This window comes from Anolis sagrei, chromosome Y (assembly GCF_037176765.1).
Source record: "Anolis sagrei isolate rAnoSag1 chromosome Y, rAnoSag1.mat, whole genome shotgun sequence".
NCBI lineage: Eukaryota > Metazoa > Chordata > Lepidosauria > Squamata > Dactyloidae > Anolis > Anolis sagrei.
In genome coordinates this window covers 28692596-28707045 of record NC_090035.1, presented here as the reverse complement: position 1 = coordinate 28707045, position 14450 = coordinate 28692596, and the positions used below count along the sequence as shown (strand labels likewise).

The following is a 14450-nucleotide window of genomic DNA, read 5'->3' as shown; positions in this document are numbered from 1 at the left end:
TGGGATTTATCGTTTACCTACAATCAAAGAGCATTCTAAACCCAACCAACAATAGAATTGGGCCAAACCTCCCACACAGAACACTCATGACCAACAGAAAATACTGTATTTTCCAGTGGTCTTTGGTGACCCTTCTGACAACCCCTCATGACCCCCTTCCCTGTACTGACCCCCAGTTTAAGAAATGCATGCCTTAAGGTCATCCAGTCCAACTTCCTTCACCAGGGTAAAAAAACATAATCGAAGTCCTCCTGACAAAGAACCATCCAGCCATAGATATAGATAGATATATATGATTCACATACACACACATACATGTATATGACAGATATAATATCATAGATTTGAAAGGGACCTCTAAAGAAGGACAATAATAGGCAAACCAGATAATCTCTACATCAACACTGACAAACAAACAACAAGAAGTACTGTTTACCCACAAGCATAAAGACATTAAATATATTAGAAACCAACACGTTCTCATTACTTTATTTTCCAGATGTGACTGGGCCACAGCAATGCATGGCAAGGGATGGCTAGTAGTAGTAGTAGTAGTAGTAGTAGTAGTAAGACTGAAGGAAAAGTAGACAAGGAGAAGACCTGGTTATGGCTCATGAATGGAACCTTGAAGAAGGAGACAGAAGGCCTGGTTCTTGCAGCCCAGGAGCAAGCCATCAGAACAAATGCAATTAAGGCCAGGATTGAAAAATCAGCGTATGACCCAAAATGCAAACTGTGCAAGGAAGCTGATGAAACTATGGACCATCTCCTCATCTGTTACAAGAAAATCTCACAGACAAACTACAAACAAAGACATAACTCTGTGGCTCAGATGATTGACTGGAATTTATGTCACAAGTACCACCTGCCAGCAGTAAATAATTGGTGGGATCATAAACCTGCAAAGGTAGTGTAAAATGAAGATACAAAATACTGTGGAACTTTCAAATCCAGACTGACAAAGTTTTGGAACACAATACACCAGACATCACGATTGTGGAAAAGAAAAAAGTCTGGATTATTGATGTCGCCATACCAGGTGACAGCTGCATTGAGGAAAAGCAACAGGAAAAACTCATCCGCTATAAAGACCTCAAAATCGAACTGTAAAGGCTCTGGCATAAACCAGTACAGGTGGTCCCAGTGGTCATTGGCCACTGGGTGCTATGCCAAAAGATCTCAGCCAGCATTTGGAAACAATAAACATTGACAAAATCATGATCTGTCAATTGCAAAAGGCCACCTTACTTGGATCTGCGTGCATCATTCGAAAATACATCACACAGTCCTAGATGCTTGGGAAGTGTCCGACCTGTGATTTTGTGATACGAAATCCAGCATATAGATCTCGTTTGCTGTGACATACCGTGCTTTTATGTCAATAATAATAATAATAATAATAATAATAGAATATATTCTCAGTTAACCCATGGCACTCCAAGTAATTGGTAGATACCGCATAAATGTAGTTTCTGGTTGCTTGAGAGTTACTATTCAATATAAGCCTTTTGTTTAGGGGAAGATACTGGTTGTGAGGCATATTAATATTATTATTATTGGGTTGTTGTAGGTTTTTTCGGGCTATATGGCCATGGTCTAGAGGCATTCTCTCCTGACGTTTCGCCTGCATCTTTGGCAAGCATCCTCAGGGGTAGTGAGGTCTGTTGGAACTACGAAAAAGGGTTTATATATCTGTGGAATGACCAGGGTGGGATAAAGGACTCTTGTCTGCTGGAGCTAGGTGTGAATGTTTCAACTGACCACCTTGATAAGCATATAATGGCCTGACAGTGCCTGGAGAAAACTTTTGTTGAGAGGTGATTAGATGTCCTTGTTTGTTTCTCTGTTGTAATAATAATAATAATAATAATAATAATAATAATAATAATAATGCCTTTTTTCTTTGAAAAGAGACTCAATGCAGGTTATATATTCGAAGAGGCATTCCTTCCTATGAAGGAATGCCTCTTCTCCAATGATAGTTATTTTAAACTAGGCCTGCATCACCTCCCAGCACCAGGAATTCCTGACACAATGGAGAGGCATTCCCTCTTGTGATGGAAAGGGAAGGCGAGACACATCTTCACAAATGGCCAGACTCTTTTTCTCTCCCTTGCAGCCTGAAGCTGGAATGCAATAAACTTGTGAGCGAGAAGTCAGAAATGCAGCACCATTATGTGATGGTAAGCCTCACGCTTGGAAAGAGGAGAGAGCGATCAGGGAGAATAATGGGGAAGGACCTGTGGATGACACTTGAGGCACAGTCTCAAGTTTAAGGCAGGAACCAGGTGAGTGAACTTCGAGGGCCACAACAGGGCCATGAGCCATAGCTTGGAGATCTCTGGATGCCTTCAGTCCCAAGCTGAGAAATAAATACAGTAAGATAATAGAACAATCCCTTGGTTTGAATGCCAGACTATGACTTTGGGGACCAGGATTTGTGTCCCCGCTTGGCTAATCAATACCCACTTGGTGACCTTGGGGAAGTCACACTCTCTCAGTTTCAGGGAAGACAGTGGCAAACACGCATACTTCCCCCCCCCCCCCCAAAGATTTCACCATTGCCAAATGATCTCTCAAGTTATTTCCATATGTTGGGAATGACTTGAAAAGCACACACCCCTTATTTTTATCTTTATCATGTCACTAGAAATATTATTGAGAAACATTAAAGAAAATAAACAGCTTCAGGGACTGAACGTCGGAAAACAAAGATACAAATACAGAGCATATGCAGATATGCATAATGGAAGACCCAAGAGAAAATTGCTTAAATTGGCTGAAAGTTATTGATGGATTCGGGAAGATGGCGGGTTTTTAAATGAATAAAATGAAGACGAAGATACTAACAAAAAATATGTCAAAAGAAAATCAAAAGACACTCTAGGAAATGTCAGGAATTCAAATTTGTACAAAAATAAAAAGAGTATCGATAACCGCAAAAAAATTCACAACTATTAAAGAATAATTATGAAGCAAAATGTACAGAGATAAAGAAGGAGTTAAATAATTGGAAACGTCTAAACTTATCAATTTTGGGGAAAATTGCTACAATAAAAATGAATGTCCTTCCGAAAATGTTATATCTTTTCCAGAACATACCCATAATTAGAAATAATAAATTACTTGACAATTGGAACAAGGAAATCTCAAAATTTATCTGGAATGGTAAGAAGCCAAGGATTAAGTATATAAATATGATAGATCAAAGGAATAGAGGAGGAATGGGTTTACCTGATCTAAAAGTATACTATGAGGCAAGCGGACTCTCTTGGGTGAAAGATTGGATCTCACTTAAAAAAGAAAAAACACTAACAATAGAGGCCTTTGATTTGAGATTCGGGTGGCACTCGTACCTGTGGTACAATCAAACATCAAAAGAAAAAAACTTTAATAACCACTTTATTAGGGCAGCACTAATAAAGATCTGGAATAAATACAAAACGAGAATGTACCCAAAATCACCACGATGGGCATCACCACTAGAAGCAAAGCAAAGAAGACAGTTAGGATGGACCAATTGGCTGACATATAAAGACGTACTAAGGAAAAAAGATAATGAACTACAACTAAAGACAAGAGAAGAGATAAATACCCAATTTGCAAACGTATCATGGTTTCAATACTTACAACTCAAAGAATATTACAACTTAGACAAAAAATTAGGCTTCATGACAAAGGAAGACATATGGGACCAAATCCTAGGAAAGAAGAAAAATATATATAACAATAATCTACAATAAATTATTAGAGTGGGCCACGGAATAAGAAGTAATAAAAGAATGTATGATTAAGTGGGCTAAGAATATTGGAAGAGAGATACAATATAAAGAATGGGAACAAATTTGGACAAAAAAGATTAGATATACTTATTCGACTGATTTGCAGGAAAACTGGCTAAAAATTTTCTATAGGTGGTACATGACGCCACAAAAATTAGGCATAATGTATGATAATGTTAGAAATAAATGCTGGAAATGTGAATCACAGATTGGAACTTTTTATCATGTATGGTGGACGTGCCCCGTAATCAGTGCATATTGGAAAATGATAAAACAAGAATGTGAGAAGATTCTAAAACAAAGATTCAGACGAAACCAGAATACTTTTTACTGGGAATAATAGATGAAGAATTGGAATTAGACCAGAATAAGGATATCTTGTTTAATTATTGTATCACAGCTGCAAGAATAGTATTGGCAAAAAAATGGAAACAGAGAGAAGTAGCCACAAAGGATGAATGGATAAGCAAGGTGAAGGAAATCAAGGACATGGATAAACTGACCTTTGCACTAAAAGAGTCATATGGAAGACCAATGAGAAAAACGGATTGGAAGCTATTTGAGGAATATATATCAGATGACCAAAATAGGAAAGACATAAAAGAAGAGGAAGAATGAGTTTTTTAGATGAAGGAAGAAAATAAAAAGACGGTACCAGAGAGGAGATTAAGGAAGTCAGAAGACCCTTATCACACACACCCCCTACCACACCTTCTTCTCCACCCCAGATCCCATATACTTCCCATACCCTTTCTTCCTAACCCAACCACACACACCCCAATCCAAACTATCCAACCCCCTTTTCTCCTACCCACAACCCTAACATTCCCAACCCCCCCAATTTTTACCTATATATCTCTAAAAATATACCTCAATAAAAATTATTTTTTTAAAAAAGAAAAGCACTCAAAAATAGGAGTAGCGGGAGAAGGAAAACGAAGAAGATAAGGAAATGAAAGAGATGGAGGAGGAGGAGGAGGAGGAGGAGGAGGAGGAGGAGGAGGAGGAGGAGAGGAAGCAGAAAGAGAAGGAGGAAGGGGAAAGGGGATAAAGAAGGAGAAAGAGAAGGAAAAGTGGGAAGAGAAGGGGGATAAAGAAAAGGAGGCAGTGGAGAAGGGAAAGAGAAGAGGAAGGAGATGAAGGAGGAGGGGAAGGAAATGACTATAAGGAGATGAAAGGGATAAAGGAAGGGAAGGAGAAAGAGGAATGTGAGGAAGTTAATAATAATTCGCATGATTTAAACTGTATTTATGGGTTTGTGTTGGCTGCAGTAACTCTGAAGCGGCCTATTTCAAAGGAATCCTCCATCTGCGTTGCCATGGAAACCAAGGCAAGCCGACAGAGAGAGAAGTGGGAGGAGCCTAGAGGGGAGAGTTTTGAAAACAGACAGTTAAGATTTTTTGAGGATGAGCAGTTGGTAGAGGAAAGATTAGGAGGTTGTAGCTGAAAGAGAGTGAATTGTGAAGCAAAGTTTCAAGGCTTTGGAAAGCCAGATTAAGCTACTGGAAGTTTCTTAGGCTAGAGAGGCTGATAAGGGAAACATAGCCCGTATTCTTTTAGTCTAAGGAAAGGCTAAAGAATAAGCTTATTAAGTATATGATCAAGGGAGGATCAGATAAGGGAGATATCCCTGTATTGAAACTTTGTTTAGTAATAAGTGCTACACCTCAGGAATATACTGTGTAACCTGAAAGAGTGAAACGTTCAACTAACCAAGTATTATTCTGAGTTCTATAAGAAAAGTTACAACTTGCAACCACACGCTTTGTGCTCAATACATTTGTTAACTTTTGTTTTGAAGACTGCCTCATCTACATCAATTCTGCGCCGTGTGCCATTTCTCACAATAATACATCTTACCTCAAGTTGGTGGCAGAAATACAGAGAAATAAATAATAAATCTCCCTCTACTCTCCTGTTACACAACAGCACTTGTAATTTAGCTACTCCTCTGCTGACTACTTCTCAAATTTGGTGGCAGTGATAATTACTGCGTCTTCGCAAGGAAAATGAGAAAATGGATAAGGAGATGAAGAGGGAGAGGGAGAAAGAAAAGGAGGAAGTAGGGAAGAAAAGGAGAAGGACATAAAAGAGGAGGAGAAGGAAAAGGACAGGCCCGTAGCCAGGATTTCGTTTCGGGGGGGGGGGGGCTGAGTCTGAGTGAGAGAGGATTTACCCTAGCAAACCTTTTGTATCGTTATCCCAATACCCCCATGCATATGGGATATATTGAGCATGGTGATCAGATCATGATATGAATAAACATAACAGTTTAAATATTAAATGTTATTTATTAACTTTCATTAACAATTTTTTTAGAATACTTTTTGACTTTTTTTTTTTTTACTTTACAGCAACAGTCTTCTTTTCTTCTCCCCGGCCATTTTGTCAATTACTTTTTCTGGTGTGGTAGTAATGTCCCAATGGATGGAAAACATTGCTAGTCCAATAAGTCTCTGGTCTGTCATTAAACTTCTAGATACACTTTTCACTCTCTTCATGGTTGAAAATGATCTTTCCACACTGCATGTTGTTACTGGTAGAGTAGCTAACACAGTCAAAAGGAAATTTATTGACCGATAGTAGGTTTTGTCACACAGTTCCAACACTTTAAGTACCTCAGTATCTTTCTTAATTGATGGTGTAATATTACACCACATTATGTACTCAGCCTTGATGGAACAAGTGCTGCGTCATTTTCAAAGTATTCTGAAAGTTGTTCCATTTGGTGAACTTTGTCTAGACCTGAAAACCCAAGGAGGAGAACCTGAAAACTGGTTAAAATATATTCATTTGACATGAACCTTTCAGTAATGTTCTATATGAGTGAATAGACACATGGTATGAACACCGCAACTCTGAAATAATCTTCTACAGAATTATTCCCTGGATTTGCCTGATGCATCTGTCTTGAACTTTGCCTTGGAATAGTCAAGTTGCTTTGAAATATTTTTTCAGATGTTGTTCTTGCTAAGTCAAAGAGTTTTACAAAATGATATTTTGCATCTGCTCTCAAAACTTCTAAAGATTTTAACAGTGACCTAGCGTGGTTTATGGCAGATGCCATATCAAGACTTTTTTCCTGAAGAAAAATTGATAGGGGCAAAGTAAGGCTGAAGAGTTGTTCACAAACAAACAGGCTAACAATGAAATCACTTTTTTCAATTGCAGTCAAAAAGTTAGGAGCTGAAGAAGAGATTTTCCATTTTTTTCTCTGTGATTTCTTCTAAGGCAACTACAATCGGCTTAAATAGTTCAACGAATGTCAATACACGTTTATATGAGACTCGTTTATGTGAGGCTCGTTTCATTGAGAGGCATGATAATGCCTCTGAATGAAATGAGTCTCACATAAACGTGTCAGTCTTTTTTTTGTTTGTTTCTGGCACATGAACACTAATATTAATCTGCAAAATATTGTTAGCACTTGAACTGTTTCTGAAGAAATGTGTTATTTCTTTTATTGTTCCAAGACAATTTCTGACAGAAGAGTTTGAAAATGCAAGGTTCAGTCGATGACTCAATGCAAGGTTCAGTCGATGACTTGCACAATGAAAATATCTTGCTTTGGGGTATGTTTCTCGAATTCTTGTTTGAACTCCACTTAGATGGCCAGCCATGGTGGCAACTCCATCATAGCCCTGCCCTACACACTTATTCATGTCCAATTTCAACATGTTGCATGTTTCTAGGATAACTTTAGTGACATTTTCTGCCGATTGGTCACATATGGGTATAAATCCTACAAAATCTTCTCGGGTAAGTTTTCATTTAAATCTACATAACGAAGACATCATGAAAGCTGCTCTGTTGCCAATACATCCAAAGTTTCATCAGCCAGAATGGAGAAGCAATCAGAATTGTTGACTCTAGCAACAATCTCTTCTGTCACTAAACTGGAACTGATTGAAATTATCTCATTCTGTATTTCGGGACTTATGTATGTAGTAGGGCTGGGCAATTCGTTTCGTTAATTCGTAATTTGTTAAAAATTCGTTAATTTTTGAATTACAAAACGATTACAAAACTTATTTTTAAACCTGGAAGTGTTTTTAAATATCAAAACGGCAGGCGCCAAAAAATTTTGTATTTCCGTCCATTTCGGAAATACGTAAGATGGCCGCCTGGCGATGCTTGCTGGGAGCTCTCCTCTCTCGGCGCCGGCTGAGCAAGCGAGCGAGAGGGCGAGCGAGAGGGCGAGCGGCAAGCGAGAGGACAAGCGAGAGGGCGAGCGGCGAGCGACAGGGCGAGCGACAGGGCGAGCGGCGAGCGAGAGGACGAGGGAGAGGGCGAGCGGTGAGCGAGAGGGCGAGCGAGAGGGCGAGCGGCGAGCGAGAGGGCGAGCGAGAGGGTGAGCGGCGAGTGAGAGTGAGAGCGGCGAGTGAGAGGGTGAGCGGCGAGCGAGAAGGCGAGCGAGAGGGCGAGAGGGAGGTCTCCTTCTCTTTCTTTCCTTTTCTCTTCTTTCTCTCTCTCTCACCTTTCGCAGGGGGGTTCTGAGCTCTCTTCCAAAGAAGGCTCCCCTTTCTTTCCCTCCTGGTTGGAAAGGCAGCCCCCATTGTGCCCTTCTTTCTCAGCCATGGCAGAAGCAGATCAGCAGAGCCTTGGAAACGTCTCACTTGCTTCCTCTTCTCTCTCTCTCTCTCTCTCTCTCTCTCTCAATTCGAGGCAGGAAACCCCTCCATCCTGCAGCCATGTACACTGCAGCCTGGATGAGGTTTGGCACCACATTGGCTCAATGCTGTAGCATCCTGGGAGTTGTAGTTTGGCAGCCTGGGAAAAAGAGCCCCTCCTGGAAGGAACCCATCCTAGCGAGAGTGCGAGAGGGCGAGCGAGAGGGCGAGCGGCGAGCGAGAGGCGAGCGAGAGGGCCCGCCAGAGTGAGTGCCTGCCTTCCCTCAATAATAATTTCTCCTCCCTATTCTACTAAATTAATAATTAAATTAAAAAAATATTTTAAAAATATTGAAAAAAAAGGGCGCCATCTTTACAAAATGTTTTGTAAATATTAATGAAATTTCGTAAATACCGAACTTTTTTAAGGGAAAATTTTGTAATTATTTTAAATATTGAAACAAAAAAAAAAACCCCAAATACAAATCGATTTTAGAAACAAATTTTTGCGTTGTTACCCAGGCCTAGTATGTAGCATTTTTGCTACAGTTAATAACATGTCTTCTTAGATTTTCACCTCCAGAGCATGCTCTAAATTGTAGTAAGGCTTGAAATTTCCCATCTTTTTTGGAAGGTTTTTCCAAGGAGAGAGGACCACTATCTCCATCTCCTCTAAGAGGCAACTCTTCCTCTGCACAAAAGAGAATTGTTTCAATAATAGGGATTAGAGCAGCTCTGTTTTCCTCCCTCTCCCTTTCAAGTTGTGTGTCTATTTGAGAGCAAATATCTTTTTGTTTTCCTGACATTATCTTGATGAAATTGTCTGAATGTGCAACACAAGCCTTGTGGTATTCTGTAGCAGAGTGTTTGGAAAATATCTCTTTGGCTTTCTCCCAGTCTCTAAAACCATGCGTAACCAACTTTCCAGGAGCCTCGTGACTTCCTTTTTCTATACCATCATGATAAAACAAAAAACATGGTTTGCAATAAACTGCATCTTTTTTTTTAGAATAGGCCAAGAAAGGAAATCCTGGGGTGGGGTCTGTAATCCATTTTTCTTGAAATTTTCTCTTTTGATTTTTATTTATTTATTATTTATTTATTTATTTATTTATTTACAGCACTTATATGCCGCCCTTCTCACCCCGAAGGGGACTCATATTGTATATTTTCATACAATATATTATATTATTAGCATAGTACAATATCAGTATATATTACTATATTGCACTATACAATTATATTGTAATATTATTAGTAATATTACATGTAATTAAATATATCCTGGATGTTTGAGCAAGTCTTCAATTGACCTTCGATGTGATGTTTTATCTGACCATGGATTAGCAATCAAGATAACGAATTGGATGGCGATTTTAACTATGAGATGTCCCGATCTGTATTGGTGGCCCAATACTGTGTATGTTTTTTGTATGTATTCTTAATTTTAATTTTATATGCTTAAGTGAATTGTATATTTTAACATGTTGTAAACCGCAATGAGTCGCCGCACAGGCTGAGATATTAGCGGTATACAAGCATACCAAATAAATAAATAAATAAATAAATAAATAAATTACTAGTATTATATTGTATTACATTATAATATTATAAATATTCTATGTATATACAATATAGTATATTATATTATTAGTAAAGACAATTTTACTTTTGGTTAAAGGAAAAGTGTAAGGCTGTTTTGGGAGGAAAACTGATTGAAGAATGTTTTTGTTTGTGTTGTCATCGATCTTCTCTTGTTGAATGTCTCCGATGTCAAAAGACTCTGTATGCCAGTTATAAAAACATGCTTTTGAAAGTTCTGATATTTTGTCAGCTTCAGGAGTATGACCAGTTTGTTGGCTAGAGCAATGGGCAGCTGATGTGGTACTGCTCAAAGAAGGAACAATATCATCCACATCTGAAAAAAAATAATACTACTTTTTTGGAATGAATCTGTTACTGCAGACATTTTATTGTTTACTGGGTTGCTTTGAGTTTTCCAGGCTGTATGGCCATGTTCCAGAAGATTTCTCTCCTGACATTTCACCCACATCTGTGGAGGGCATCCTCAGAGGTTTGAGGCCTGTTGGAAACTAGGACAAGTGAGGCTTATATATCTGAGTAAGTCCAGGATGGGAGAAAGAACTCTTGTCTGTGTGAGCTAGAAGTCATGCTACCCCTCTATTCTGCCTTGGTTAGACCACACCTGGAATATTGTATCCAAATCTGGGCACCACAACTGAAGAGAGATATTGACAAGCTGGAATGTGTCCAGAGGAGGGCAACTAAAATGATCAAGGATCTGGAGAACAAGTCCTATGAGGAGCGGCTTAAAGAGCTGGGCATGTTTAGCCTGCACAAGAGAGGAGAGAGGAGATATGATAGCCATGTATAAATATGTCATAGGGAGGAGGGAGTAAGCTTGTTTTCTGCTTCCCTGGAGACTAGGATGCGGAACAATGGCTTCAAACTACAAGAAAGGAGATTCCACCTGAAGATTGAAGTTCATTGTTTTGTACTAGCCTAATAGATCTAAATGCTATTATAATATTTAAAAAGATGGATCAAAATCAGGATACGTGCAAGTTTTAAAAGAAAAAGGATTGAACAAGCAATGTATGATATATAGTTAATTTAGTGTTATTCTGAATAAAACTTAAATTATCTTTAACTTTAGATGAAATGTCTTTCTCTTTGGGCTTTTAAAAGAATAAAGTTATGCTCTTTTGGCTTCGTTTCATGTTAGTTGTTGTTTTCCTTTCAATTCTAATCTTAAACTAAACAGAAATCCCCAAACAACCAAATCCCAGAGTTCTAAGGCTAGGACTCCTTACCGCTCTCCTACTCTTAAAGATATAGGCTCTAAATTACATATTCTGCCTTTGGAGTTTGGAGGCAGCATATTGGTAGCATAACTAAATTCATTTTAATGTAGAAGAACTGTAATAATAATAATAATAATAATAATAATAATAATAATAAACAGGTTATTGAACCAAGCCAACACTGAATCTGGACCAAATTTGGCACATAGAGCTAATGTTCCCAACAGTGCATACAGGCAGGGATTGGGGAATTATTGCCCTTTTCAAATGGTAGTTGTTATTTACCTGGATCCAGAAATCGTATCTGGACCAAACATGGCCAACTGTGCATACAGGACAGGCGGGGATTGGGGGTGATTGATCTTGGATCTGAGAGTTGCAGGGGGTATTGAACCAAGCCAACGCTGGATCTGGACTAAACTTGGCACATAGAGCCAATATGGCCAATTGTGCATAGAGGCAGGTATTGGGGAATTAATGCCCCTTTTCAAATGGGAGCTATTTTTACCTGGATCCAGAGAGACCAGAAGGCAACAGAGTGGCTCCATGCACTCCACAACCAGCAAGACTTCAATGCACAGGCGCAGAGGCTTGCCAAGTGCATGGGCTTATGGCCTCTGAATGGTCTGTTGTGAGGTGGCATCCTCTTTGGCGCCTGGGCTGTTGGCGCACTCCCCTTCCTCTCCAGCACCAAAGGCTGAAATAGGGGCACTGAAAAGGAAAGATAGTGTGCCCTGGGCCCAGGTGCAGACAAGGACACCACTGTGCTATGTAACAGTAAGGCCTTCTCTCAGACTACTCTGAGAATTTTGGGGGCTACATGCCTGGAAAAGGATGATAATGAGATGAAAGATATGAAGGAAAGGAAGGAGAAAGAGGAGAGGAAACAGGAGGAGAAAGAAAAAGGAAAAGTGGAAAAGGAAATGAAGCAGGAGAAAAAAGAAAAAAATGGGAAGAGAAGGAGGAGAAGGAAAGGGAGAAGCGGAGGAAAGGAAGGAGATGAAGAAGGAAAAAGATGATGAGATGAAAGATATGAAGTAGCTGGAAAAGAAATGAGAGAAAGCAGGAAGAGAAGAAAAAGCAGGAAGTAGGGAAGGAAATAAGAAGGAGATGACGGAGCAGGAGAAAGAAAAGAGCAAAAAAGACTATAAGATGAAGGAGATGAAGGAAGGGAAAGAGAAAGAGGGGGAAGCAGTAAGAGAAGGAAAATGAAGTGGGGAAGGAAAGGAGGAGAGGAAGAAGATGAAGGAGGAAGAAAGGAGGAGGAGACAAAGGAGATGGAGGAGGAGAAAGAGAGGAAATAAAGGAGAAGGAGAGGAGGAGGAGGAAATTCCATGGCTAAGGTGTTATCGATGTCTGAATTTTTGCAAAATGGTTTGGTTCTATACAAGAGAGCTGAGACTTGCTACCTTGGCTTGCCCAGTCCTGGCTCCAGTGCTGTGGCCTGGTTTGCCTCAAGCCCAATGAGCATAATGCGGCCACTCTTCAGAGCGAAAAGAAGCATGCTGCTGTCTCCTTAGAACATCCCGCCTGAGGTCAGTGCCACTGGCAGCAGTTGCCTTTGCCATGGCCCAGAGCTCCAGCTTAATGGGTTTTTATTTTCTGCCATCAAGGAGTCATTAGTGCCAACACAAGAAAATCCTTCCTGCTACAGTGAGGCAGGCCTCCCCTGGAGAGAGGAGATAAGGGCCAGGAGAGAAATTAATGACTCCTATATCTCCCAGGAAAGTGCCAGTTTCTCTTTTTTGAAAAAAGGAGAAACACCTCATGGGAAAGAGATGCCTTCTCCTCTATCTGTTTAATCTCTGCTGTGATTTGGGTGACTCTTGGGCCAATCACAGTTTAAGCCAATACATTTATGTGTGTATATATTTAATGCATGTATGTGTGTATATATAACTAGCTGTGCCCTGCCACACGTTGCTGTGGCCTTTAGTAAGAATTTTGAAGTCTCTGCCTGGCCTCTCTTCCTTCCTTCCTTCCCTCGCTCTCTTTCCCTCTTTCTCTCTCTCACACTCCTTCCTTTCCCCTCTTTCTCTCTCTCTCTCTGTTTCTCTCTCTGGCATCCCTCCTTCCTCCCCCTTCTTTATGCTTGTGTGTAAACTTGCGTATTTTCTGTTGGTCATGGGGGTTCAGTGTGGCATGTTTGCCCCAATTCTGTCGTTGGTGGGGTTCAGGATGCTCTTTGAGTGTTGGTGAACTCTGAATCCCAGTGACTACAACTCCCAAATGTCAAGGTCTATTTCCCTCAAACTCCATCTGTGTTCATATTTGGGCGTATTGAATCTTATGCCAAGTTTGGTCCGGATACATCATTGTTTGAGTCCATAGTGCTGTCTGGATGTCGGTTAACTACAACTCCCATACTCAAGGTCACGGAGGGAAGGGGTGGGGCAAAGGGAGGGGGCGTCTTTCCGGAGGGGGTGGGAGGAGGGAAGGAGTGAGTCATGGAGGAGGGAAGGGGTGGGGCAAAGGGAGGGGCGTGTCTTCAAAGTCGCCCCTCCCTTTGCCCTACCCCTTCCCTCCGTGACTCACTCCTACCCTCCTCCCACCCCCTCCGGTTAGACACACCTCCTCCCTTCGCCCCACCCCTTTCCCTCCAGGAGTGAGTCATGGAGAAAAGGGGTGGGGGCGAGGGGAGGGGGCGTGTCTTTCTGGAGGGGGAGGGAGGAGGGAAGGAGTGAGTCAGGGAGGGAATGGGTGGGGGCGAAGGGAGGGGGCGACTTTGAAGACACGCCCCCTCCCTTCACCCCACCCCTTCCCTCCATGACTCACTCCTTCTCTCCTCCCTCCCCCTCCGGTTAGACACGCCCCCTCCCTTCACCCCACCCCTTTCCCTCCAAGAGTGAATCACGGAGGAAAGGGGTGGGGGCGAAGGGAGGGGGCGTGTCTTTCTGGAGGGGATGGGAGGAGGGAAGGAATAAGTCACGGAGGGAAGGGGTGGGGCGAAGGGAGGTGGCGAGGTTTGGAGAGGAAGAAGAAGACATGCCCCCTCCCTTCGCCCCACCCCTTCCTTCCGTGACTCACTCCTTCCCTCCTCCCTCCCCCTCCAGAAAGACACGCCCCCTCCCTTCGCCCCACCCCTTTCCCTCCAGGAGTGAATCACGGAGGGAAGGGGTGGGGCGAAGGGAGGGGGCGTGTATTTCCAGAGGTGGTGGGATGAGGGAAGGAGTAAGTCACCTAGGGAAGGGGTGAGGTGAAGGGAGGGGGCGTGTATTTCTGGTGGGGGTGGG

At 41.4% G+C, this 14450-nt stretch overlaps 1 protein-coding gene across 1 annotated transcript in view; it reads left to right on the top strand.

The window, feature by feature from the left end:
- The window catches only part of LOC137095572 (TLE family member 5-like), a 53574-nt gene that overhangs the window by 12943 nt on the left and 26181 nt on the right, over nt 1–14450 (top strand). The window contains exon 3 of the mRNA XM_067462353.1: nt 2120–2183. Within this exon, the coding sequence (XP_067318454.1) occupies nt 2120–2183 (64 nt within the window). The remainder of the gene's footprint in view (nt 1–2119; nt 2184–14450) is intronic.